We start from the raw sequence: 26,978 nt of genomic DNA, 5'->3' as shown, positions 1-26,978 counted from the left end.
ACGGGCTTAGATTCCGAGTTACGTCGGCGTATCTACTGATATGCCGGCGTAACTCTTTATGAATCCGGCCCAATGTGTTTTTAAAAAAAAAAAAAAATCCCAAGATTATAGCTGCCCCACCTCTCCAGTACCTTTTCATTGTGTGCATGTGTATTCTGTGTGTATACTGGGGGCCCCATAATCTGCTATTGCCCGGGGGTCTCATGAGTTTTCAGTCTGCCCCTAATTGAGGGGTCCGTTTTTTTTAAACCAACCCTTAATAGATGGACTGGTTGGGGAGAGTTGTTTGGTGCCAAGATAACCACTAAACAGACTTTGTTTAAAATGTTCTCTGTACTTTAGATATCACGTCTATGACATACCCAGAATGGAACACAACATTGGAAAACCCCATGACAGGCGAAGATAAAGAAGATCGAACTAACGGTAATCAGATATTCAGAGAAGCCACACTCCTTATGATTTGAATTTCCCCCTGTAATAAAATTGTGGGAATTTTTTCTTCTCTTCGCAGCTACTGGACGAGAAACATTACCAGCTGGTGACATCACCACACAGCAGAATGAGACCACAGGTTAGACATGTGCAATTTTTTTGTAACCAATTGAAATTTAGCCGAACTTTGCATCTTTCAGACAATCAGATGCATCTGAAAGTCCAAATAAAAAAATAACGATTTTCAGCTAAACTAAAATAACAAATTAATTTTGCATGATTTTTTAATTCATTAAAGGTCTAATGAAACAGCAGGTCTACTCCAATTGCAATGTTCAGTGCACAAATAGATTAGGGGCCAGATTCTCGGAGACTTACGTTGGCGTATCAGTAGATACGCCGTCGTAAGTCCGAATCGTCGTAAGTCGTATATTTAAGCGTATTCTGGAAACCAGATACGCTTAAATTTGTCTAAGATACGAGCGACGCACGTCTCCTACGCCGTCGTATCTTAGGGTGCATATTTACGCTGGCCGCTAGGTGGCGCTTCCGTTGTTTTCCGAGTCGAATTTGCAAATAAGCAAGATACGCCGATTCACGAACGTACGTATGCCCGTCACAATTAGTTACGCCGTTTACGTAAGACATACGCCGGCGTAAAGATAAAGCAGGTCTCTAGGTGGCGTAGCCCATGCAAAAGTATGGACGTCGGAACAAGCGTATCTTTTTACGTCGTTTGCGCAAGTCGTACGCGAATAGGGCTGTGCGTAAGTTACGTTCACGTCGTAGGCAGTGTTCGACGTATCTTAGGCATTCTATCCGACGCATGCCCACTGGGATATGTCCACGGACGCCGCATGCGCTGTACGTTCAAAACTTCATTTACCTGGGGTCATGCTTTATTTGCATAAAACACGCCCACCTCTTCCCAATTTGAATTAGGCACGCTTACGCCGGCACATTTACGCTACGCCGCCGTAACTTAAGACGCAAGTGCTTTGTGGATACAGCACTTGCCTCTCTAAGTTGCGGCGGCGTAGCGTAAATACGCTACGCCCGCCCACACTTACGCCGGGGTACGTGAATCTAGGCCTAGGTCTTCAGCTAACTGGAGATGTTGTATTGCATCCTAGGATCCATTATTTATTACGTCATATCACCCATTAACATGCATTTCATTAAATGCACCATAACACCCCAAAAATCAGATGTGCCACAAAATTTGTACTACAATGCACTGCAACTCATAATGTGTATAGTTCATTGTCATGCACTACAACCTACCTGTAGGTGGGCTGCCTTAGTGGGGTACTGCAATGCATGTAATGTATGTTGATGTGCACTACTGCAATGTGTAGACATGAATGGGCCATGTGGATTGGAGGAACACGCTGATAAGCTTGGAATGTCCCATTGTTGGTACTACCAAGGAGCTAGAATAGAGGGCTGTTACTGCAACCGAGACGTTCTTGCTATTTTTTAGCAGCAGTTTTTAAGCCAGTTTATAGGTCATACAACTAGACATGTGCACTGCCAAAAAAATTGTTTTTTCCGTTTGTTATTTTTGTTTTTTAAATTTTTTCGTAAATTCGAAAAATTATTTTTTTCCGTCTTTGTTTCATTCTTTTTTTTGGAAATTCTGAAGATTCGAAAAAAACATTTTTATTTTGTTTTATTCGTTTTTTTTTGCTTTTTTCGTAAATTTGGTTAAAGGAAAAAAAAGACACAGACCAAATTCCCCCATCCACACATTTGAAGTTGATGGGGGAATCACTTCTGCTAAGCTATTATATTCTGACAGCGGGGAGACCTCCCTGCCATCAGAATACACTGATCAGTGCTGCTGGCTGTAGCTAGCTATACAGTAGTCGGCAGCACTGACTGAGTAGTATTTAACCGACAGGCTGGTTGTACAGAAGTCAATCAGTAGATCCACTTCTGTTTAAACAGGGTGCCCATACATGGACCAATATTAAGCCGGTCCCGGCTGAACCAGATACATTTTGATCCACGTGTGGTCGGCTTAAATAAGGTCCTTTTAGCCACCCAGAAAACGTACATTCCTGGGACTTTGCTTGATTTATGCGCTTGCAATGAACTGCCTCTGCAGTGTGAATCTTTGATGCCTAAATATAAATCAACAAGCTGTGTGCTACTTTTCTTTGTTCAAATTAATTTACTTCACCCAATTTTGTTTTTCTAGAGGCCGTGACCTACAGTGCCTTCACAGACATTAACACTACGTGGTACATTCAGTTGGATAACGTGACTGGAATTAGCCAGAGCAGAACTGCAGGTAAGTGCCGAGGGCACATCCTGATTTAACCAAAAACTACAGCTTCTGCTTTTGTGTTTTGACCCGTTTCCATTCAACAGTCAAACTTTATGTATAGTAATACTGAAGAAACTAGTAAACCTGGTATCATCAGACTCCTCTGTTGCTGCACTTGCAATAATACGAGCCAGAGACTCGTATACACCCACTAGGGTACCAATGGATTTTACAAACAGGGTTTGTGTCCGTAGAGAGATGGATAGTCTAGGTGATTGCAGGAGCATACATCAATGTGGAGAGACAACAGAGGGTACTGATAATGGAGCAAAGCAAGCCAGACAACTGCGGGCATACCAGAAGCTGCATAGAGACACAGGGGTTCACAGGGGATCAAAGCGAAGAGGGGTTTCCATTCACAGGGGATCACAGGAGATAAAAAGTCACAGGAGACAGAGGAGCACACAGTGGGTAACTGGAAACATAGGCATGTGCAGGAGTCACTGGAGACATAGAAGAGCACAGAAGTCATTGGAGACATAGGGGAGCACAGATGTCACTGGAGACACATGAGTCACTGAAAACACAGGGGTCACTGGAGACACAGGAGAGCACAGGGGTCATTGGAGACACAGGAGAGCACAGGGGTCATTGGAGACACAGGAGAGCACTGGGGTCACTGAAGACACAGGAGAGCACTGGGGTCACTGGAGACACAGGAGAGCACAGGGGTCACTGGAGACACAGGAGAGCACAGGGGTCATTGGAGACACAGGAGAGCACTGGGGTCACTGGAGACACAGGAGAGCACAGGGGTCACTGGAGACACAGGAGAGCACAGGGGTCACTGGAGAAACAGGAGCACAAGGGGTCATTGGAGACACAGGAAAGCACAGGGGTCACAGGGGTCATGGGAGACACAGGAGAGCACAGGGGTCATGGGAGACACAGGAGAGCACAGGGGTTACTAAAAACACAGAAGAGCACAGGGGTCACTTGAGTCAAAGGAGTCACTGAAGACACATAAGCACACAGTAAGTCACTGGAGTGCACTGGGGACACAGGAGTATGTGACGTCACAGGGGTTGCTGGAGACACAGGAGTCATTGGAGACACAGGAGTTACTGGATGCATGCCAGGAGGATTAGTGCAGAGGCTCGGCTTAGGAGTAGTGATGTATTGCTCAAAGCCAAGCAACATGTTGGCTGGCCCTTTAAATGTGCACTAATTAGGAGAGCTGCCTCCTGACTGGCCATGATGCTGGCCCTCTCTGTAAAACCTGGAAGTAGTGGTGGCCATGACCTGGAGACAAGACCCAATGCTGGATCCCTGGAAAGGTAAGTAACACTCGGAAGTGTGAAATACACGTTAATAGTCATGCCAAGTGTATTTATGAGCACGCCAGACCAGTCTTATCTAAATATGCATGCCTTTGTTCAATCAGGAAAAAAAAAAATCGCATTCTGCAAATCATTTTTACGCTTATAAGCCCTCATTAATACAACTTAAAGGTCACTAAAGGAAACATTTTTTTTGCTGAAATGACTGTTTACAGGGTATAGAGACACAAAAGTTAACGGATTCCTTTTAAAAATGATTAAAAATAGATTAAATTCTATCATATAATGTGCCTCTAGTTTCACTTTCGGTTTTAAACTGTTCACTTTACACTACCCCTGTTTGGTTTCTTATGGACTAAAATGTAGCTGACATAGGGTAGCCCCATCCTTATTGAAAATGTCTATAGAAAGGGTTAGGCACTCCAAAACGGCTGCTTTGCACACCAATATATTTGAGAAAAAGGCTGCAATATTTTTTGATGAGCGCCTTTTTGTTCTGCAGAATTTGAAGCCTCTAGAGGAAAGTCGAACAGTACTGTAATCCTGATTCTGGTGTCGCTGATGATCTGTGTGCTTCTGGTCACTGTACATCTTTTTCTTATGAAGCTGAAAAAAGCCCATGAAGCCTGGAAGAAAGGTAGGTGGTTATAAATGCTCAATAAAACTTTACGTATGTTTGTGCAGATGGAAAATGGAAGGGAGGTATGAATCCAGCAGTGCACCAACAAAGGCTCCAGGTTGGGAAGAGGCGTCCACCATCTTGGTAGAGACACTGGCCCATCTTCTATAGGTACCCCTGACTGGGCACTGCAGTCCTCTGTGCACACATGGCATTATGGGACAAGAACAAACAACTAATACAAGTCAAGCCATCAATAGCGCCTCCTGCTGCTGCTACCTTGGCTTGTCACCCTCTATTCCAGGAAAGTTATAGGCTCCTTCATCCATATTGGTTTCTAATGGGAATACACAGTTAAATAGTCCAATGCAAATATAGTGCTTTAACCCTTTCATGAAGGAGGTTGAAGAGTGTAAAACACATACAGCAAAAGGGTAAGGTGGCCATACCACAGCTGTATTTATAACGCACAATGATGTGCTTTACTAATCCGCTTAGCACTTTGCTTGCTATGGAACCCCAAAGCAATTGAAGCTTCATTAATTTCCATAAATGGGGAAAAAGAAAGTGACTGGAGAAGTCATGCGACTCGCCTCACCTATCACCTGCGACATTATATAGAGAACACTCATTAGGACTCCGCATTGCTGTCAGAATTGTGAATAGTTACAAGTGAGAAAAGTTAAAACTGCGGCATTCCAGTGAATATCAATAGCCAATTATCTGTTTTAAATGAGCCCCATAGTCTGCGAGGGTACCAAATCCAGAAGTGTACGGAAGCCAGAAAAGGAATAATAGCTAGATTCAGGTACGGCGCCGCATCTTTCAGGTGGCGTAGCGTATCGTATTTACGCTACGCCGCCGTAAGTCAGAGAGGCAAGTGCTGTATTCACAAAGCACTTGCCTCCTAAGTTACGGCGGCGTAGCATAAATGGGGCCGGCGTAAGCGCGCCTAATTCAAATGAGGATGAGGGGGGCGTGTTTTATGTAAATGGGTGGTGACCCGACGTGATTGACGTTTTTTACGCATTGCTCCAAAATACGCCGCAAGGACGTATTGGTTTCGACGTGAACGTAAATTACGTCCAGCCCCATTCAAGGACGACTTACGCAAACAACGTAAAATTTTCAAATTTCAACGCAGGAACGATGGCCATACTTAACATTCACTAGGCCAGCTATTTGTTCGACTAACTTTACGCCGGAAAAAGCCATATACGTAAACGACGCAAAAAAAAAATGCGCCGGGCGCACATACGTTTCTGAATCGGCGTATCTAGTCATTTACATATTCTACACCGAACGCAACAGAAGCGCCACCTAGCGGCCAGCGTAAATATTGCATCCTAAGATACGAGAGGGTGGGAGACTTACGCCGCTCGTATCTTAGCCTAATTTAAGCGTATCTGGTTTCCAGAATACGCTTAAATTTAGGACAGCGCAGATTCAGAGTTATGACGGCGTATCTACTGATACGCCGGAGTAAAGCTTTCTGAATCCAGCTACAAAGGTGTTAATTGGTTGAATTAAGGGTCCATCGCCACCACAATATAATGCTGTTTAATGGAAGTGTTTGTGTGTTGCATCAGAGTTCCTCTTTATTCAGTTTAATTTAAATGCCGCCTATGCATTAGACAAATGGCGATTTGTGGGGGTTTAGAATGCTTTTGTCTCACATGTTGTTCATCATTAAAGAAATATACATTGTATACTAACACAACATGTTCTATACAAATAACAGTCACAGTGTTTCTCTTCACCTTTTGCTAGCGGGCCCACTCCATTAATCATCCCCGCTAATTGTCTTACTCTATTTATATTAACGTACTTGTTGCCCGTTAGAAACAACTTAAATTAAGTCGCCTTTTTTTAACTGCCCTTCAAGCATCATTCACTTTACAGCCCTCCGCTTTTTACGAATAACCCATTAACGGAAGGACAGCGACTATTGAGGGGGCGAGCCACGTCCTGAGTAATGCACGACTTCAACTTAGCGCTCGCTTGGCCTAATGGGATTCTAATTAATTAATGGAGGGGGCCTGTTTATGTTTCCACCTTTTGAAAAGGACAAAACTCTGATTTAAGCCACAAATTTACACAATCGACAAATTATCTGGGTCTGATCTGACAATGTACGTGGGGGCTTCTTCTCGGCTGCAGCTGGTGCCAGCTCTGGGTTTTGTCACCGGCGGTCTGCACACCTGCTGCTTGGATTCTTTAGAGCGCACAACAAAGGGATGTTCTGAGGTGTTCCCAGCTCGCAGGAATTGTCAGTGGGCTTTGTTAGCCACTCTTGTCCTGCTCTTTGGCCTCTTCGTCTAGGATGAGGCACAATGTGTTAAGCTCTTCCTTCTTCTGCAGATGAGGAGCACACTAGAACTTTTCATGGCTGCATAGTCTCACGGGTCTTTGCTGTGTTCTTTTTTAGAGAATGAAAATTCGGATCAGACTCTGGAGAGCAACAAATCCAAGTCAAATAATGAAGATGCTCCTGGTCCAGTAAGGAATGGTCAAGGTGAGAAAAGAAAAAAAATACGGTGTTTTGTAACATCTGCATATATGTACATAGAATTTGTTGGGTGTAGAAAGATTGCTCCAGTGCTTGCTCAGCCAAATTCAAGTCATGTTAAATTTTCACTAGCCCCTTTGGCTGCTTTGATAGGGTTTAGATCAGGGGTGCCCAACCAGTTGACCGTGGAGCCCTCTGATGTGGCCCTCGACCTCCTGCTCTGGAATGGCAGGTTGGCAAGCCTAGATCATGGGTTGCCGACCCGCTATCCCAGAGCAGCAGTTTTGCGACCTAAGCCGCTGGTAGAGGAAACAAGCACTGAGCCATAGACTTCTGTTATTACCTGCCGGTTTGTTGCACTTTGAGAAAGTGCGCCACACCTGCAGGATATACCGTATTTATCGGCGTATACCGCGCACTTTTTTGCCCTGAAAATCAGGGCAAAATCGTGGGTGCGCGGTATACGCCGATACCCGCGCCGAGTTTGAATACTGCGCCGACATATACCGAGCGCAGTACACTCGGGTATAGTCGGGCAGTCTCGGCTCCTTCCGCGCTCACGTCCTGGACGTACAGGACGTCAGCGCGAGAGTTGCCGAGCATTGCTGACAATACACGAGTGTACTGCGCTCTGTATATGTCGGCGCAGTATTCAAACTCGGCGCGGGAAACGAGCGGGGAGGACGCCGCAGAAGGACGGCGGACCCGACGAAGAGGACACCCGAAGCCGCAGACGGACCCGACGAAGAGGACACCCGAAGCCGCAGACGGACCCAACGAAGAGGACACCCGAACCCGCAGATGGACGCCGGACCCGACGAGGCCGCCGATGGACATCGTGCAAGACACCAAAACTGTAAGTACAAAAAAAACGTTTTTTCCACAGGATTCAGGGGAACTTTAGGGGTGCGCGGTATACGCGGGAGCGCGCTATACCGCGATAAATACGGTAATAGAAGTTTACGGAAAAGTGCAGCTAACCCGCAGAAAATCCACAGGTGCACTGCGCTGCACCCACGGTTTGGGCAAATCGCAGTGCATCAGTGTGAAAGCAGCCTTAGGCCCCTTTCACATGATTGGTCCGACCCAATTGGACCTAATATTTACCTCTATGGAGCGGCAGTTATAACAAGGCTTGTGTCTGTTTACACCCGCCTACCTAAAATAAAATAGAAAGGGATCTGCCCCCTTCCGTCTGGGCGAATCGGCGGACCCGTCATCCTCCCGCTCCCCTCATTGTGGCCCACGACCAGTTACCAATTTGCTTAAGTGGCCCTCGCTCTTCAAATGGTTGGGCACCCCTGGTTTAGATGAACCATCATGGTGGGGTGTGATAAAAAATAATCAACTGTATGTCTTTACCCCCTGTGTAATAGGGGACATTAAAACTAAACTCCAGGCAGAAATTCCAGATCAGTGTTATAAATGTCAGCTTTTACCCTGTCAAAGCAGCAGCCACTGATTTTAAAGGGCTCAATGTTGCCACTTTACTGTATGTAAGAGGTATGCCCACTCTTTTCCCCCGGGTGCCAGTTGTGTAAGGACCCCATGGTAATAAATCTCTAATAGTGGCAGCATCATTATGTCACACTTGCTGTAGTGGGAGGACCTGGACATCTCAGGCTCCCAGTTTGTGCCATCCAAACTCCCAGTTTGTCCCATCCATACTCATTGCCTATTTTAATTGACATGCACACTCCTGATCGCCCATATTCATGATGACCATTAAATGCACAAATTCCCATTATATTATGAGAATAGTAGCTTGGTGTAGCAACCCTGAACAGTAAAAGAGAATATTGGCATTTCCTCCACCCCTCCCCCAAGTGCCGATGACATCATGGACATTAAAAAGATATTTTTTTCAAAAACGATGTACATATGCTCATTTTTAATGTGGAAAACAGGTAGTGGTAAACATTTATAAACTATCCTGATGTTCAGCCCTAAATGATTTACCTATTCTCCATCTCCACAATTAGAAAATAACTTAAAAAAAAGCTACCCCTGACCTCTTTAGCTGCTTGTACTGTGAATAATTCATTCAGATACGTCCTTAAAGCGGAGGTCCACACAAAAAGTGAACCTCCCTTTTCTGAACCCACCCCCCTTCTGGTGTCACATTTGGCACCTTTCAGGGGGGAGGCGGGTGCAGATACCTGTATAATACAGGTATTTGCACCCACTTCTGGTAATTGACTCCTGCGGGAGTCACGCCCCTTCGCGTCACCCCCTGCTGTCTACTGGGAAACACACTGGTCTTAGGAGACAGTGGGGACCAGTGAGGACGTGACTCGAGCATGCACAGTTGGGAACCGGGCAGTGAAGCTGCAACGCCTCACTTTCTGATTCCCTCACCGAGGATGGCGGCGGAGGCAGTCGAGAGACGAGTGATTTCTCAGCTTCGGCTGCCGACATCTATAGGAGACAGTGGGGACCAGTGAGGACGTGACTCGAGCATGCACAGTAGGGAACCGGGCAGTGAAGCCGCAACGCCTCACTTTCTGATTCCCTCACCGAGGATGGCGGCGGAGGCAGTCGAGAGACGAGCGATTGCTCGGCTTCGGCTGCCGACATCGCGGGCACCCTGGACAGGTAAGTGTCCATTTATTAAAAGTTATCAGCTGCAGTATTTGTAGCTGCTGGCTTTTAAAAAAAATTTTGTGGGATCTCCGCTTTAAAGTTCACATCACAGACCCTAAAATCCAGAACTAAAAGCTACGAAATACCTGCTATGTGTTCACATTACAAGGCTAGCAGACTGCCATTGAAGGGAAAAAAATCTAAGATTTCAGTACTTTCTTTTGTTGGGCAAGATAAATGTATCCATAATGCCTATAGCTACAGATGTGAAATAAGGTCTCATTTCAAAGTGCTTTTGCTGCTTGTTGAGAATAAGTAAATATTTTAGTGTCCATAATCTAGATAGCATTCTAAGTAATGTGTCAATGTAACACTTCCAGGTATTACCTCCATCAGAGATCACAGTAGTGCAACCGATAGTGACTTCATCTGCAAAAAGATGGCACCATCTTTGTTCAGGATCATCATCTACTTCCTGGACTGAGATGCCAGCTCAGAGATGACACAGTTCATTGATGTGTTCTGAAATTTCCCCAGCTTTGTTCAGATGAGTGCTGGATGCAGATGGATATGCTGCACTTTTGGGGGGCCATTCCACCCACATTTGGAAGCTATGTAGCATCCAATGTTAAGGAAAACAAAACACAAAAACATGCTTCTAAATTTGCACATGTGTATGTTTTGTTCAGTACACATTACCAGTTAGGGGCACTTTAGCGGTCAGAGCCATGTGTCAGCTACCACCCCTTAAAGTGTATGTAAGGCCAATGCTTTTAGTTTTGGATAGAGTAGAGAATTGTGCATTCATTCTGTATATGTGCAAGGATCATATACAAGCTACACTAAGGCAATCCACCTCTGACACACATGCGTTGCAGAGCACCAAAACACAGAGTAATGGGCTACGATGCTTTGTGTATAAAAAAATAAATACAAATGTTTTGGTGTATTGCAATGGCGCTGAGATTCTGTCTGTATTTTTCATTTTCTTTTCAACGTGTGCTCTGTCCGGGGGATTTCCCTTCACATCCTGCCCTAGAGGCACAGTGAGGCTGGGTTCACACCTCCGACAGATGAGTCTTGCTTCAGAGACAAATCATGAACAATTTTTTTCCTGAATTCAGCCCTGAAACAGAGCCAAAGACGCACAGCGTTCCTGTGCAACCGCTCCGCAGCCGCAACGGAGATATGTGAACCGGCTTCATAGAGAGCCTGTCATGCGAATTGGAATGCAGAGAAAACTACATCCAATTCACATAGGCGTGAACCCAAGAGGAGTATGAGGAGATCTCTGCAAAGTAAGAACTGTACTATCATCACGTTCAATCACCTTGTTTGTCTTCTTACAGGGGCCACAAATCAAAATGGATCCGGAATTAAGTACAACAGCCAGGTTTCCATGTGATCACCACCAAATCCCAACCGATGTGCAATCGCGCCCTCAGTGTGACGATATTGTTTGTTTGTTTTTTATTGTTTAGATGATAATTTTATATGTGAATAAATATTGTGTATTATCTTTAAATAATATTTTTAGACCTGGAAATTTTATTTTTTTCATTAAACTAAAAACAATAAATTATTTTATTAGAAGGACTGTATTGATTACTGGAAAGTACTGAACGCTTCCGACATAATATAGATTGCCATCATATTATAGGAAATGTTCTATCACAAGGCAAATAAGAACGGGTCACACCAACACATTTTGCCAAAATGGAAACAATAAGATGAAATACATTATAATGTGAAAGGAAGGTAAAATAAATATGGTTGTGCCAAAAAAAAAAAGAAGATTGAGAACACCAATACAACCAAAATGCATTCTCACAAAAATTAGCTACACTGATGGAAAATATATATATACAATTTTATAAATGTTCAATATTTGAAATTAAAAAGATACAATGCAACTCTAACCCAGAAAAACACTACCCATTAGTATCACAATAGACACCCTTCATAAATATACAAATATAGCAATATATTTATATTATATACTTTTGTTTACTTTAAAAAGCAATGTGAGAATGTTCTCTTAAACTGTTGGCAACCACGTAGCGCAGGGGTTGACAAATTTGCTCGGAATCTAGGAGCCAGCTAAAAAAGTTAGGAGCCAGAAAACGCGCCCCGTCCCGACGAGCTTGCGGGCAGAAGCGAACACATACGTGAGCAGCGCCCGCATATGTAAACGGTGTTCAAACCACACATGTGAGGTATCACCGCGATTGGTAGAGCGAGAGCAATAATTCTAGCCCTAGACCTCCTCTGTAACTCAAAACATACAACCTGTAGATTTTTTTAAACGTCGCCTATGAAGATTTGTCGGCATTCCACGAGCGGACGCAATTTTGAAGCGTGACATGTTGGGTATGAATTTACTCGGCGTAACATTATCTTTCATAATATTAAAAAAATGAGGATAACTTTACTGTTGTCTTATTTTTTAATTAAAAAAAGTGTAATTTTTTCCCAAAAAAGTGCGCTTGTAAGACCGCTGCGCAAATACGGCATGACAGAAAGTATTGCAATGATCGCCATTTTATTCTCCAGGGTGTTAGGATAAAAAATATATATAATGTTTGGGGGTTCTAATTAGAGGGAAGAAGATGGCAGTGAAAATAGTAAAAAATTACATTAGAATTGCTGTTTAACTTGTAATACCAACGGCCACCACCAGATGGCGCCAGCTTACACATCTGGTGGTAATAACTTGTAATACCAACGGCTCACCACCAGATGGCACCAGCTCACAAAAAATTTTTTTTTTTTTTTTGCCCCCCTTCCAAGCCAAGTCGCCAGGACCCTATTTCTAGTCGCCATGGCGAGCCCTGACGTAGCGCATATATGCAGAAGCAAAAAGCTTGGCCTTTAACGCTCAGCCACCGCACATATGCATCTACAGTGGCATAAGGTTGTGTGCTAGAGCATGCTCACAAAAGCAGTCATTGATGGCTCTTGGTGAAGGCCTATGTTCGGGAGCCAATGGAACAGAATCCTGATCCTGAGCCAATCACTGCAGTCACATTATACAGAAGCTGCACCCATTTATAGGGTCGCTGAGTGGCAGGGTTGGTGGAGAAAATGTATATTTTTAAGCCAATTTCACCCAAGCAGAAAATATTTTGACAAATGCGTGAACCTCGTTTTGCAGTCAAATTAATTCACCAAAATCCTTCTGCTCATCCCAAGCGTCAAGTCAGCAAAGTCATCACCAAGTGTCTGTTGGAAGATTTGCAGTCCGCAGAACAGCAACAGTTTATTCTCTTTGAAAAAAAGAAATTCCACCAAAGGAGGAAAAACACAAAAATTGTGAAAATAACCACACGTTAATGTGGAAGAGCTGCCGGTACCAATTACCTAAGATACCCAAAGTAAACAAACAATATAAAAACCAAGGTACAGCGCTAAATAAACAATGATAAACCAAAATATTAAGTGAAATATAATAGGTGAACAAATAAGATAAAATGTATAGGAAACATTTGTGACATAGGAATTCCAGTATGGAATAATGAAGTCCATAAAGTGTAATCCACATCAGAATAAAATGAATAGAATAAAGTTCAGGGGTAATAATCTGCATCAAAATAAAGGACAAGAATTGCCTCCACCGAAAGGACACCCAAATCGTGAGATGTAGTCTCCTTACCACATGTAATTGACCGCCGTTACAGCGGTCAGATCAGGCACAGGGATGTTTATAGTCTTCCTGAATAGACTATCACCATGTATATGTATTGAAGAGACAAATCCAGAGTGTATTCGCTCCAGGAGGTAAGTGATCGATTCAGGCTCCCATGGAATGAGAAATAAGGGATATCCCCATAGTGTGATACCGTTTTAAAGGCGGATTTATTAAAAAGCAAAGTAGCACTTACAATTGAGTTGAACAAATTGCGCAGTATGTGTAATCAGGGAAAGTGGCGTCTCCTCTGTACTTCTCCCGTCTGCTGAACTCCGTGGTTGCGCATCTCCGTAAACAATGCGTGATGACGTTCCACTCAGCTAGGCCACACCTACGTGTTTCGTCATCAAAAGATGTCGTCGGGGATAGGCTGCCTATCCTAGAGGAGACGCCGCTTTCCCTGATTACACATACCGCGCAATTTGTTCAACTCAATTGTAAGCGCTACTTTACTTTTTAATAAATCCGCCTTTAAAACGGTATCACACTATGGGGATATCCCTTATTTCTCATTCCATGGGAGCCTGAATCGATCACTTACCTCCTGGAGCGAGTACACCCTGGATTTGTCTCTTCAATACATATACATGGTGATAGTCTATTCGGGAAGACTATAAACATCCCTGTGCCTGATCTGACCGCTGTAACGACGGTCAATTACATGTGGTAAGGAGACTACATCTCACGATTTGGGTGTCCGTTCGGTGGAGGCAATTCTTGTCCTTTATTTTAATGCAGATTATTACCCCTGAACTTTATTTTATTCATTTTATTCTGATGTGGATTACACTTTATGGACTTCATTATTCCATACTGGAATTCCTATGTCACAAATGTTTCCTATAAATGTTATCTTATTTGTTCACCTATTATATTTCACTTAATATTTTGGTTTATCATTGTTTATTTAGCGCTGTACCTTGGTTTTTATATAGTTTATTCTCTTTATAACCAATAAGGCAGGTCCTTGCACTAAATAGTTACATACGTAGTAAGTGAGGTTTAAAAAAGATACACGTCCATCAAGTCCAACCTATGTGTGTGATTATATGTCAGTATTACATTGTATATCCCTGTATGCTGTGGTCGTTCAGGTGTTTATCTAATAGTTTCTTGAATCCATCGATGCCCCCCCGCTAAGACCACCGCCTGTGGAAGGGAATTCCACATCCTTGCCGCTTTTACAGTTTAGAACCCTCTACACAGTTTAAGGTTAAACATGTTTTCTTCTCATTTTAATGAGTGGCCACGTGTCTTGTTAAACTCCCTTTCGTGATTTTTTTCTTATTCCGGTCACCAGTACGGTATTTGTAAATTTAATCACATCCCTTCTCAAGTGTCTCTTCTCGAGAGAGAATAATTTCCGTGCTCGCAACCTTTCCTCATAACTAATATCCTCCGGACCCTTTATCAGCTTTGTTGCCCTTCTTTGTATTCTTTCCATTTCCAGTACATTCTTCCTGAGGACTGGTGCCCAGAACTGGACAGCATACTCCAGGTGTGGCCGGACCAGAGTCTTGTAGAGTGGGAGAATTATCACTTTATCTCTGGAGCTAATGCCCTTTTTAATGCCAATATTCTGTTTGCTTTGTTAGCAGCAGCTTGGCATTGAATGCCATTGCTGAGCCTATCGTCTACTAGGACTTATCTGACCATAAGGCTGGGTTCACACTGATGCAAATTGTATGCAGGTTTCTCCGCATCCAATTCGCATGACAGGAGAGTGCGACTGGCTCTCATTGGAGCCGGTTCACACAGCTCTGTGGCGGCCGCCGAGCGGATTGCACAGGGGTCCTGTGCGTCTTTGGGTCCGTTTCATCCCCGAATTTAGGCAAAAATTCGGGCCTGATTTGTCCTGGAACGGAGAACTAGGATGCACCGGACCCCTGCTGTGAGCCGCATCCGAAGACACCGTGAACTAAGCCTTAGACACGTGCGATTCGCTTTGTTACAAATTTCAGATTAAATATTTGTTGTTTGGAAATTCAGATAGACCTGAATATCCGAATCACAATAGTAATGAATTTCAACAAAGTGAAGTATAAATTACAACGAAAACAACAAATTCATTCGCATTCATTCTTTTGCGACTTTAGGGGGTTTTGTAAGTTCAAAAATTTGTATCACACTTTTTTTTGTTGTTATGATTAACTAGGGTTGTCCCAATACCGATACTAGTATCGGTATCGGGACCGATTACGAGTATTTGCGGGAGTACTCGTACTCAAGCAAATACCCCCGATACCAAAATAGAATACTTGTGCCAACCCCCCGCCCCCGCCGCCGACGCATCCCGCCGCTACACCGCATCCCAGCTTGGTTAATACGGGCGGGGAACATTACAGCATTCATTTGAAAAGCTGTAGTCTTTCCCGCCGTGCCGTGTATAGACACTCCCCCTTACTCGGGTGAACTGTCCAATCCCGAGCAAGGGGGAGTGTCTATACGCAGCGCGGCGCGAAAGACTACAGCTATTCAAAGCTGTAATGTTCCCCGCGCGTATTAACCAAGCGGGGATGCGGCAGCATGTACGGTATGGGGGACATGGCTGCTTTTTTTGGGGGGGACATGGCTGGATATGGGGAGGACATGGCTGCATATGGGGGGGGGACATGGCTGGATATGGGGGGGGTCATGGCTGGATATGGGGGGGTCATGGCTGCATATGGGGGGACATGGCTGCATATGGAGAGGACATGGCTGCATATATGGGGGGGACATGGCTGGATATGGGGAGAGACATGGCTGGATATGGGGAGAGACATGGCTGGATATGGGGGGGGACATGGCTGCATATGGGGGGGGACATGGCTGCATATGGGGGGACATGGCTGCATATGGGGGGGGCATGGCTGCATATGGGGGGGACATGGCTGCATATGGGGGGGGACATGGCTGCATATGGGGGGGACATGACTGCATATATGGGGGGGGGGACATGGCTGCATATGGGGGGGGGACATGGCTGCATATGGGGGGGGGACATGGCTGCATATGGGGGGGGGGACATGGCTGCATTTGTGGGGGACATGGCTGCATTTGGTGACACATTTAAAAAAAGTATCGGTATTCGGTATCGGCGAGTACTTGAAAAAAAGTATCGGTATTCGGTATCGGCGAGCACTTGAAAAAAAGTATCGGTACTTGTACTCAGTCCTAAAAAAGTGGTATCGGGACAACCCTATGATTAACCAAAGCTAAAAGTCGCAATGCAAAGTTGCACTGGAAGTCGCTTGACTTTGGAGTCCCAGCAGTGTGAACTGAGCCTTAATGCTTGAAGCATCGGAAAAAATGAATGAAATCTGAATCTTCAAATAACTTAAATATATAATAATATTCATAATATAAACTGATTTAATCGATAAGAATGACAAAACTGGACCGTGGCCAGTGTGAGTAGAAAATCCCCCGGCAGCAGTGGGAGTAATCAATGCCTCAGGCTCGGTGGTCAGTGGTAGTAAAAAATAATTACATAAATGCCTGCAGTCAGCAGAGTGAGGAATAGTGCCCCACTGTTTGTGTCAGTTGAAGGAATGGTGCCCCATCAATGTCAGTAGGAGAAATGGTGTCTCATCATTGGTGTCAGTGGGAGGAATAGTGCCTCATCATTGGTGTCAGTGGAAGGAATATTGCCCCATCATTGGTGTCATTGGGAGAATAAGTGCCCCATCATTGATATCAGTGACAGAATTACTGGCCAATTATTAGTGTCAGTAGAAGGACTAGTGTCCCTTCGCTGGTATCCGTGGAAGGAATAGTTCCCCAATGTTGGTGTCAGTAGAAGGAATAGTGTCCCATCGCTGGTATCCGTGGAAGGAATAGTATCTCAATGTTGGTGTTAGTAGAAGGAATAGTGTCCCATCGCTGGTATCCGTGGAAGGAATAGTACCCCAATGTTGGTGTCAGTAGAAGGAATAGTGTCCTATCGTTGGTGTCAGGGGAAGAATTAGTACCCCAATGTTGGTGTCAATGAAAGGAATAGTGCCCCATGTTTGGTGTCAGTGGGAGAAAGAGTGCCTCATCATTGGTGTCAGTGGGTAGAATAGTGCTTTGAATCAGGTGGAGGAAGATTGTCCCAAGGGAAGAAGTTTGTAAACCACTCATACAGCTATGGAGGAGAGAGGATATTGTGTAACATGAGTAGTGTGCAGCCATGCATCCAATGTAATCCTCATCCGCATAAACTGAAAAGGCTGCTCTCCTCATCCTTTCATTCCATTTTTCTTCCCGCCCATCCAATTCCATCACAGAAGACGAGGACACACATGGCTAATGACCTGTGAAGCCAGCACACGCAGAGCAGGAGTCTACTCACTTATATTCCTGGCTTGGACCAGAAGAGAACATCAGTGCAAGTGTATATATTTAGTCTAAATTTTCCCTCTAGTGCTAAATTGAGCTAAATTTAGGAAAGAAAAATATGAAAAATACACATAAGCAAGTTAAATCACAGATGTGCAAATACAAATTAAAAACCATTGTAAACCTCTTACATGAAATATGAACAATGCATATGCCCCTAAAGTGTGTACTTGTCTCAATCCACGCACTAAGTGTCATTTCTGTCTGCTGCTTCCTTCCTCTGCTATCAGCATGAATCACTTTTGACAAGTTTTCCTGACACCAAATCGGGTGCGTTTTTGATGCATTCCAGTGCACTCTGGTGCGTTTTTTATGCGTTTTACCACGTTCCAGTACAGTCCAGTGCAGGGAAAAATGCAGCATGTTCTTTTTTTCTGGAACTATAACATCTTGGAACTGACCACACTGATGTGAATTATGCGATTGGAAACCATATGGTTTTTGATGCAGAGAAAAGCCCCACAGGACTGCATGTGGTGTGACCTGGCCCTTAACTTACAGATTGTCAGTGCTGAAAGCCAGAGATATTTTGTATCATTAGGCTTGTCTGTCTGTCTAGGTATGCGAGTGGCCTCGGGGTGTAGCATTAGTAAGCCCTGCTATGCTGAGGCCTTCAGCAGCGGGGAAGCCTTTTGTTGTGGTTGTTTGTTGTCGTCCTGTCACCATGACAACACTACAGCTCAGACGGGATCAGTTCTCTAGCAGCCGGCCAGCTCCATCGGAGGATGACTCCAGAATCTCTCCAGGTATGACAGGAGTTATCGATCAATATCCCTGAATTGCATTAAATATAGACTATATCGCTTTATGTCTGTTTACACATTGCAGGCTGATTAGCATGTTCTGGGTTTTACTTTGTTCCTAAATTAAAGTCACAAAAGACATTTACAATAAGGGGTCATTCACACTAGCCTGTGCGGTAAAATGCAGGGCCTTCTAGCGCAGTGCGGGTTGGGGCGCGGAGCGGTGTGATGTGCGTTTTGGGGAATCGCAGTGTTTTTTTCTTCCTTTCACCTCTATTCAAAGTGTGACATTTCACTGCACGGCGCGTTGCTATGTGGTGCGACACCCCAGGTATCCCTAGGGTGGAGTCTATTGGACGTGATGTCATTCCGCACAGCCGCTGCCAGAGGCTCTTATAGGCTTCAATATAGGGTGGGCTTGAGTTGCAGAGAGTGCAACCGTCAGCTGCAAATGCGTTCCATCGCTACCAGGTTTTCTAATCTGACAGAACACCTGTAGTCAGAAGGCGGACATCTAATTTTACCAATAAAGTGAGCGTATACAAATAAAATGTAGTAAAATGATATCTGTGATGCTGTTTGGATCTTTAATTTTGAAAACCTAAAGGTTTAGCGCTGATCAGTGTGGGGTGTACCAACATGGCCTCTGCCACCTTCCTCCTGCTGGTGTCCAGCTTCTTTCAAAGTGTAACATCAAAACAGCATCACGGATATCAACATACTGGGGTAGATCCACAAAGAAAGTACGCCGGCGTATCTATTAATACGCCGGCGTAATTTCAAAATTCCCGCGACGTATCTTTGTTTTGAATCCTTAAAACAAGATACGACGGCATCTGGGTTAGATCCGACAGGCGTACGTCTTCGTACGCCTTCGGATCTTAGATGCAATTTTTCTACGTCCGCTAGGTGGCGTTCCCGTTGTAATCCGCATTTAGTATGCAAATTAGCTATTTCCGACGATCCACGAACGTACGAGCAGCCGTCGCATTTTTTTACGTCGTTTCCGTTCGGCTTTTTCCGGCATATAGTTAAAGCTGCTATGTGGTGGCGTACTCAATGTTAAGTATGGCCGTCGTTCCCGCGTATAATTTTTAAAATGTTACGTTGATTGCGTAAGTCATCCGTGAATGGGGCTGGACGCCATTTACGTTCACGTCGAAAACAATGACGCCCTTGCGACGTCATTTGGAGCAATGCACCCTGGGAGTTTTGACGGACGGGGCATGCGCAGTTCGTTCGGCACGGGGACGCGCTTCATTTAAATGAAACACGCCCCCTACCCACCCAATTTGAATTCCGCGCCCTTACGCCGCGAGAGATACACTACGCCGCCATAACTTACGGCGCTAATTCGTTGAGGATTCAAACCAAGTCAAAGTAAGTTACAGCGGCGTAGCGTATCTGACATCTGCGCCGGGCGCAGCGTATGTATGTGGATCTGCCCCATAATGTTTATTTATATACGCTCACTTTATTGCTAAAATTACTCTGAAATGTAAGACATAGCTGGGTGTAGTAAGAGGTCTGCTGCCACTTCTTCTGACTGCAGATGTTCTGTCAGATTAGCAAACCTGGTAGCGGTGGAACGCATGCACAGCTGACGGAACATCACTTCTGTTACCTAATCTGACGGGTCACCAATTCTGACAGCACACCGGCACTGATGAAACAAGAAAAGCAGCTCCAGGTGAGTGAGTCTCTGGTTAATCCCCCCCCCCCCCCCACACACACACACACTAGTTAGGTGCTAGCCCAGCTCGCATGCTGTGTAATGTGAAGAAATAATTCCGGACGGCTGCACTTCCAAAAAATCCTTTTATTGAAGCTTCATATGACAAGTGTGGTTGACAGATGGAGCAGGGGACAAAGAGGTAGATGCGTTTCGCGCAAATATCAACGCTTAGTCATTACCTATTGGAGCTAGTCACCACAATCACCTATATACTGCTCTAATATGTTATTATTAGGTTACAGGTGAACTAACCTATTAAAATTAGTACTCAGCTGGTGTTACAAAGAAAACCCGGCTAGAATACACGTTACTAATGCTGGCCATACACTATACCAAAAAAATGTCCGAAATTCGGTCGTTTAGACAGTTCGTTCGTTATTGGTCACAAAATCGCCATTAAGCTTCGTCAGGGAACATTCAGGGTTCGTTGATGGCAAAGGAGAGAACGGGTCTCACTATGTAAAATAGAACATATGTGTTATAATTCAATACAATATTATAACACATATGTTCTATTTTACATAGTGAGACCTGTTCTCTCCTTTGCCATCAACAAACCCTGAATGTGCCCTGAGGAAGCTTAACAGCGAAACGTGTTGGCTCAAGGGCCTCACTTTTTTTATGATGCTTTTTATGCTTTTTTTGCTCTAATGCTATATGTATGACCAATTTTGTTTAATAAAATCATTTTTTGTATAGATTTTAGTGTGTACTACGCCTTTAAAGTCCGACCATTTGGGTTTACCAACTCTCCTGCGGTATACCTCCCCATTTTTTGTTTCCCTGATTGGCAAAGCAGTTATGATCTGTTTTACCTCTTACCGGCCTCATGAGCACCAGAACAAATGGTAAATGTTGCACCCCTGTAGTTACCCAAGAATAGAACCAACCATTCAATGACCACATACATGGATGGAAAAGGTTGTTGTACAGCCACATTGCACATTTTAGCCAACAACAAAACGCCTTTTTTTGTCTTCTGAAATAAAAGAATACTAAACTTGTGCTTTTTTTCCCCTTGAAGGTGACACGGACGTACTGCGATGGAGTAATGGATCCCAATTCGCTGGTCACACAGGCTGCGTACAGCAGACCGGATATTAACTTACACCTCAGCTTGGACAGTTTAGAGGATAGTTTGGAGGACGATGACTCAGACAATTTATCTGAGGAGAGGAGGTATCAGTCTGAGCTTCAGAACCGGATACATGTCAAGGAGAATTTCCTTCACATTGTCAATGGAGAGAGCGAGGATTTCCAAAAGGATGATATGGGCCCTCCGCACCAAGATCACACTGCCGGGGGACGCAATCACAGCAGGTAATCCTAAACCGATCATGACCTGCACAGATACCAACATGCAATCAGGAATCTAGGGAGACCAGTAGTAGAATAATCTTTACACGGACCAGATTAAGACCCAACAAGGACCTAGGTAGGTTAAAGCTGGACTCCAGATCAGTCAAATATTGTCTGAATACAACAGTCATGTGTATTCTTCCCTGAATCTTGGCGTGCTTTGTGTATTTCTTCCAGATCAGTGCAGTAATCCAATGTATGCAGGAACTTCCTGTAATGAAGACCGCTCACTGCTGCCCTTTCCTTGTGCAGGGTGACTGGTCTTGTCTGTGTATGGTGTACACCAGTGGCGGTGCGTACATAGTGGGTGCAGGAGCCTCTCTCCTGCACCCGTCACTCAATAGATAGATTCATGCATTGCATGAATCCACTTTGAGGGGTTAGCTCGCTAGCGGGGTGTGTGACCCCTTGGATGGGTTCACCACACACTGAATTTATACAGACTGGCAGTCGAAGATGGTTGAAAACAAAGATTTTGGTTTATTTTTCCATCTTGCTAGAAAACAATTGCAAGCATCCAAACAGCATAAACAAAATCAAACATAAAATAACTCCTAGCCACTTTGGGCATCTACCTTCCACACAGGAACCTATCTATGAAGTCTAACACAGCCTACTGCTGGGTAGACAGTGCTGGTCATACAGCACAAAAACAACAGTCTTGATTTTTTATCACACAGAAAAATCAATCCTCTCCTCACCTCCACAGAGTACCTTCAGCTCTGCTCTCTTTCACACAGAAAGCCTCAGCATGCAGCAAATTAGTGGTAATCCTTTGGATTTCTTATAGAGGCCTTAATTGCCTCATTCTGAATAGCTGAAGTTTTTCAACGGCCTTTAGCCTTTCTCTGGCTATGTTTGTATCCGATGCCCGATAACCATCTGTGTATCGTCTAAACAAGGCAGAAATGTATGTCCCATCAGTGACAACACCCACAAATTTATCTGAATTCCTGTCACACCACCCATTGTCGCCGCTGCCGCCAATTATTTAGGTGTCCAGCCCCCTGTTGAGAGCCGGCCATCTGAATTACAGCGGTGGGTGTGTTTTGAAAGTGCCCAATTAGAGCCAGAGGCTCTAATAGGCTTCCTGATTAGAGCCTGTGGGCTCTAATCGGCTTCCAAATGGTTAAACAGTGCTGTGCGTTCCCTGTTTAAACAATGCTGTGTTAGGGAATTGCTTCCCCAACTCTGACCCGCCTCTCAGCCAATCAGGTGCACCGGGTCTGGTTACCGGTCATCCGATTGGCAGAAGCGACAGGCGTCCAGTCATAGCAGAGATGACATCGAGGACGGGAGAAGACATCTAGGACTCGGAGGAGGACGGCACTGACCCGAGAAAGGTAAGTGCCGGGTGGGGGGCAAACGGGCTGCATTTGAGGGGCAAACTGGCTGCATTTGAGGGGGGGGCAAACTGGCTGCAATTGATGTTTTTTTTTTTTTTTCAGTTTGTTTGCGCCCCCCAAAAAATATTGCAATGTTCTGCAGGTCTTCAGAGAAGTCAGTAATGACATATTCTGCAGAATACAGTATTATATACCTGTGTGGAGGAAGATGGGATGGAGCAATGTTCTGCAGATTCCCAGGGAGTCCAATAATAAAATAATCTGTAGAATACAGCAATATACATCTGTGAGGAGGGAGATGGGATGGAGCAATGTTCTGCAGTTCCCAGGGAGGCCAATAATAAAATAATCTGCAGAATACAGACATATACATCTATGAGGAGGGAGATGGGACAGAGCAATGTTCTGCAGATCTCCAGAGAAGTCAGTAATGGTGGAATAATCTGCAGAATACAGCAATATACATCTGTCAGGAGGGAGATGGGACAGAGCAATGTTCTGCAGATCTCCAGAGAAGCCAGTAATAAAATAATCTGCAGAATACATCTATGAGGAGGGAGATGGGACGGAGCAATGTTCTGCAGATCTCCAGAGAAGCCAGTAATGGAATAACCTGCAGAATACAGCAATATACATCTATGAGGAGGGAGATGGGACAGAGCAATGTTCTGCAGATCTCCAGAGAAGTCAGTAATAAAATAATCTGCAGAATACAGCAATATACATCTATGAGGAGGGAGATGGGACGAAGCAATGTTCTGCAGATCTCCAGAGAAGCCAGTAATGGAATAATCTGCAGAATACAGCAATATACATCTGTGAGGAGGGAGATGGGACGGAGCAATGTTCTGCAGATCTCCAGAGAAGCCAGTAAAGGAATAATCTGCAGAATACATCTCTGAGGAGGGAGATGGGATGGAGCAATGTTCTGCAGATCTCTAGAGAAGCCAGTAATGGAATAATCTGCAGAATACATCTATGAGGAGGGAGATGGGACGGAGCAATGTTCTGCAGATCTCCAGAGAAGCCAGTAATGGAATAATCTGCAGAATACAGCAATATACATCTATGAGTAGGGAGATGGGACGGAGCAATGTTCTGCAGATCTCCAGAGAAGCCAGTAATGGAATAATCTGCAGAATACAGCAATATACATCTGTGAGGAGGGAGATGGGACGGAGCAATGTTCTGCAGATCTCCAGAGAAGCCAGTAATGGAATAATCTGCAGAATACAGCAATATACATCTGTGAGGAGGGAGATGGGACGGAGCAATGTTCTGCAGATCTCCAGAGAAGCCAGTAATGGAATAATCTGCAGAATACAGCAATATACATCTGTGAGAAGGGAGATGGGACGGAGCAATGTTCTGCAGATCTCCAGAGAAGCCAGTAATGGAATAATCTGCAGAATACATCTATGAGGAGGGAGATGGGACAGAGCAATGTTCTGCAGATCTCTAGAGAAGCCAGTAATGGAATAATCTGCAGAATACATCTGTGAGGAGGGAGATGGGACGGAGCAATGTTCTGCAGATCTCCAGAGAAGCCAGTAATGGAATAATCTGCAGAATACAGCAATATACATCTATGAGTAGGGAGATGGGACGGAGCAATGTTCTGCAGATCTCCAGAGAAGCCAGTAATGGAATAATCTGCAGAATACAGCAATATACATCTATGAGGAGGGAGATGGGACAGAGCAATGTTCTGCAGATCTCTAGAGAAGCCAGTAATGGAATAATCTGCAGAATACAGCAATATACATCTGTGAGGAGGGAGATGGGACGGAGCAATGTTCTGCAGATCTCCAGAGAAGCCAGTAATGGAATAATCTGCAGAATACAGCAATATACATCTATGAGGAGGGAGATGGGACGGAGCAATGTTCTGCAGATCTCCAGAGAAGCCAGTAATGGAATAATCTCCTATTGTAACAGTACGGAATAGCTTTTATTCATAAAGGATCATAAACTTCTTAAAATTCAAAAACAAGACATTTACGATCGTTTTTGGCCAACAGTGAGCTGCGCCCCACACAATCGCTTTTTGACAATCATTGCGGCGATAAACATTTCTACACAGGATTTTTAAGCGTTTCACACAGAAGAAGAAAAAAAAAATAAAGAAAAAAAAGAATGGATAAATAAAAATCTCTCCTCAATGGCTTAGAGCAGAATGGATTTCGATCCCTGCGAGCTAAAAAATCCCGGCATTCGCTAAGTGTTGAACAGACCCGCGTAAAAGGCCCCGGCTGTAAGGCCGCCCGCAGCGTGCCACTGCTCTCATGAAAACTAATGGAAGGCCATAATAAAAATAGCGGCAGGGTAGCCAGCTCGCAATGATCACTTACACATTCATTTTCTCTGCCTGCTGAGCTATTACATAATCCATGAAAAGCCTCGGCTGCAGCATTAATCCCACTTTCTATATTAAACGATGCTTGCTACCTTGAAAATGGAGGATTTGGGACTTTGCGGCATCATACGCCTTTTTTTTTTTTTTTGCCTTCTTAGAGAAATTTCACAAGCCACAATGAGAACGGCCTCCAATTACATTGTTATCGTGAATTTATCTCTTTGTGTGAATTGCAGGTTTCCAACCTATCACGCTCATCTTATTATCTCCTTAACACCAACATGCCTAATGCCTTAAAGCTGAACTCCGGGCATGCAATTCTTTTATTTAAATAGCCACAAAGGATATAGAGTGGAACCTTGGACTACGAGCAAAATCCGTTCCAGGAGAATGCTTGTAATCCAAAGCACTCGCATATCAAAGCGAGTTTCCCCATAGAAGTCAATAGAAATGAAAATAGGGGGCGTGGCTACCGCGCGGCTGGATGGACGCTTAGGCTTACAGCTCCACCAGAGGACCGGGACTTTCGGCGGCTAGCGGCACTTTAAACGACCGCAAAACAACCCCGCGGCTCGGTGACAGGCAGCGGAACACCCCGCGATGGCAAGGAGGAAGAAAGAATCCGTCGGGAGCCAGAAACTCCCGCATTTCTTCCTCCCCGTGGATCAACAGCGTGTCCAAGATGGCGCCGGCGGCTGCTCGCCGGCCTCCTCCAGCGGCTACTCTCGCTCCTCACAGAGCCCTGCAGTTAAGGCTACTCAGCCCAGATCACCAGCGGCTTCAACCCCATCAATGCAGAGCCCTGCTAAATCGAAGCCCAGGATGTCTGTGGGTTCATCTCCTATTGAGGTAAGCCTGGACTGCAACTCTGCTGACACTACAAGAGAACTCTCTGATACCTTTAACTCCTTCCCTGCCACCTCTCAGCCTGTCTCTGAATCTACACTCAAAGATATGCTGCTGTCTCTCCGTACATCACTGCAATCAGACATGGTGCAATGTGTTGCTACTTTTAAAGCTGAAGTGCAGGAGCTGGGAGGCAGAGTAGACAAGATTGAACATAAGATGGGGGAATTTGCTTCTTCTCATAACTCCCTGATAGATTCCCACAATGATCATGATGAACAACTTGAGGACCTCAGAGCCAAAATCGCAGATCTTGAGGACCGCTCAAGGCGAAATAATCTGAAACTTAGGGGGGTCCCCGAAACTGTTCTCAATACCCATCTGACTCAGTATGCTTGTGACCTAATCCGTGCAGTTTTGCCATCTGTGCCTGACTCTGAAGTAGTGATCGATCGCATACACCGTCTGCCGAAACCTTCTTATCTATCAGAGGACTTGCCGAGAGACGTTATTGTGAGAGTGCATTTCTACCATGTGAAAGACCAACTTATGGCTAATTTCCGAAAAAATAATCAGATCCCGGAGAAATATTCTCGCCTCCAAGTGTATGCGGATCTCTCGCAATATACCCTCAAAAAAAGAAAATCACTCTTGCCGATCACAAAGGCTCTTAGAAATCACGACATTGTTTATCGCTGGGGCTTTCCAACGAAGCTCACCGTCACATACAACAACTCCACCTCAGTAATAACATCTTTGGATGGCGGCCTGGCTTTGCTTCGCTC

At 44.6% G+C, this 26,978-nt stretch overlaps 2 protein-coding genes across 3 annotated transcripts in view; one reads left to right on the top strand and one right to left on the bottom strand.

Moving 5' to 3' along the window:
- CRTAM (cytotoxic and regulatory T cell molecule) overlaps nt 1-11,297 on the top strand; it is a 58,046-nt gene extending 46,749 nt beyond the window's left edge. The window contains exons 8-13 of one of the 2 annotated variants that reach the window (XM_040326131.1): nt 343-426; nt 515-574; nt 2,639-2,731; nt 4,550-4,684; nt 7,095-7,181; nt 11,108-11,297. In XM_040326131.1, coding sequence (XP_040182065.1) covers nt 343-426; nt 515-574; nt 2,639-2,731; nt 4,550-4,684; nt 7,095-7,181; nt 11,108-11,163 — 515 coding nt within the window. In that variant the 3' untranslated portion in view covers nt 11,164-11,297. The remainder of the gene's footprint in view (nt 1-342; nt 427-514; nt 575-2,638; nt 2,732-4,549; nt 4,685-7,094; nt 7,182-11,107) is intronic. The other variant, XM_040326132.1, reaches the window with a different exon arrangement.
- The window catches only part of LOC120915549 (probable glucuronokinase 2), a 185,975-nt gene that overhangs the window by 117,235 nt on the left and 41,762 nt on the right, over nt 1-26,978 (bottom strand). The window lies entirely within an intron of this gene.

This window comes from Rana temporaria, chromosome 10 (assembly GCF_905171775.1).
Source record: "Rana temporaria chromosome 10, aRanTem1.1, whole genome shotgun sequence".
Lineage (NCBI taxonomy): Eukaryota > Metazoa > Chordata > Amphibia > Anura > Ranidae > Rana > Rana temporaria.
This window is presented reverse-complemented; position numbering and strand designations above follow the sequence as displayed.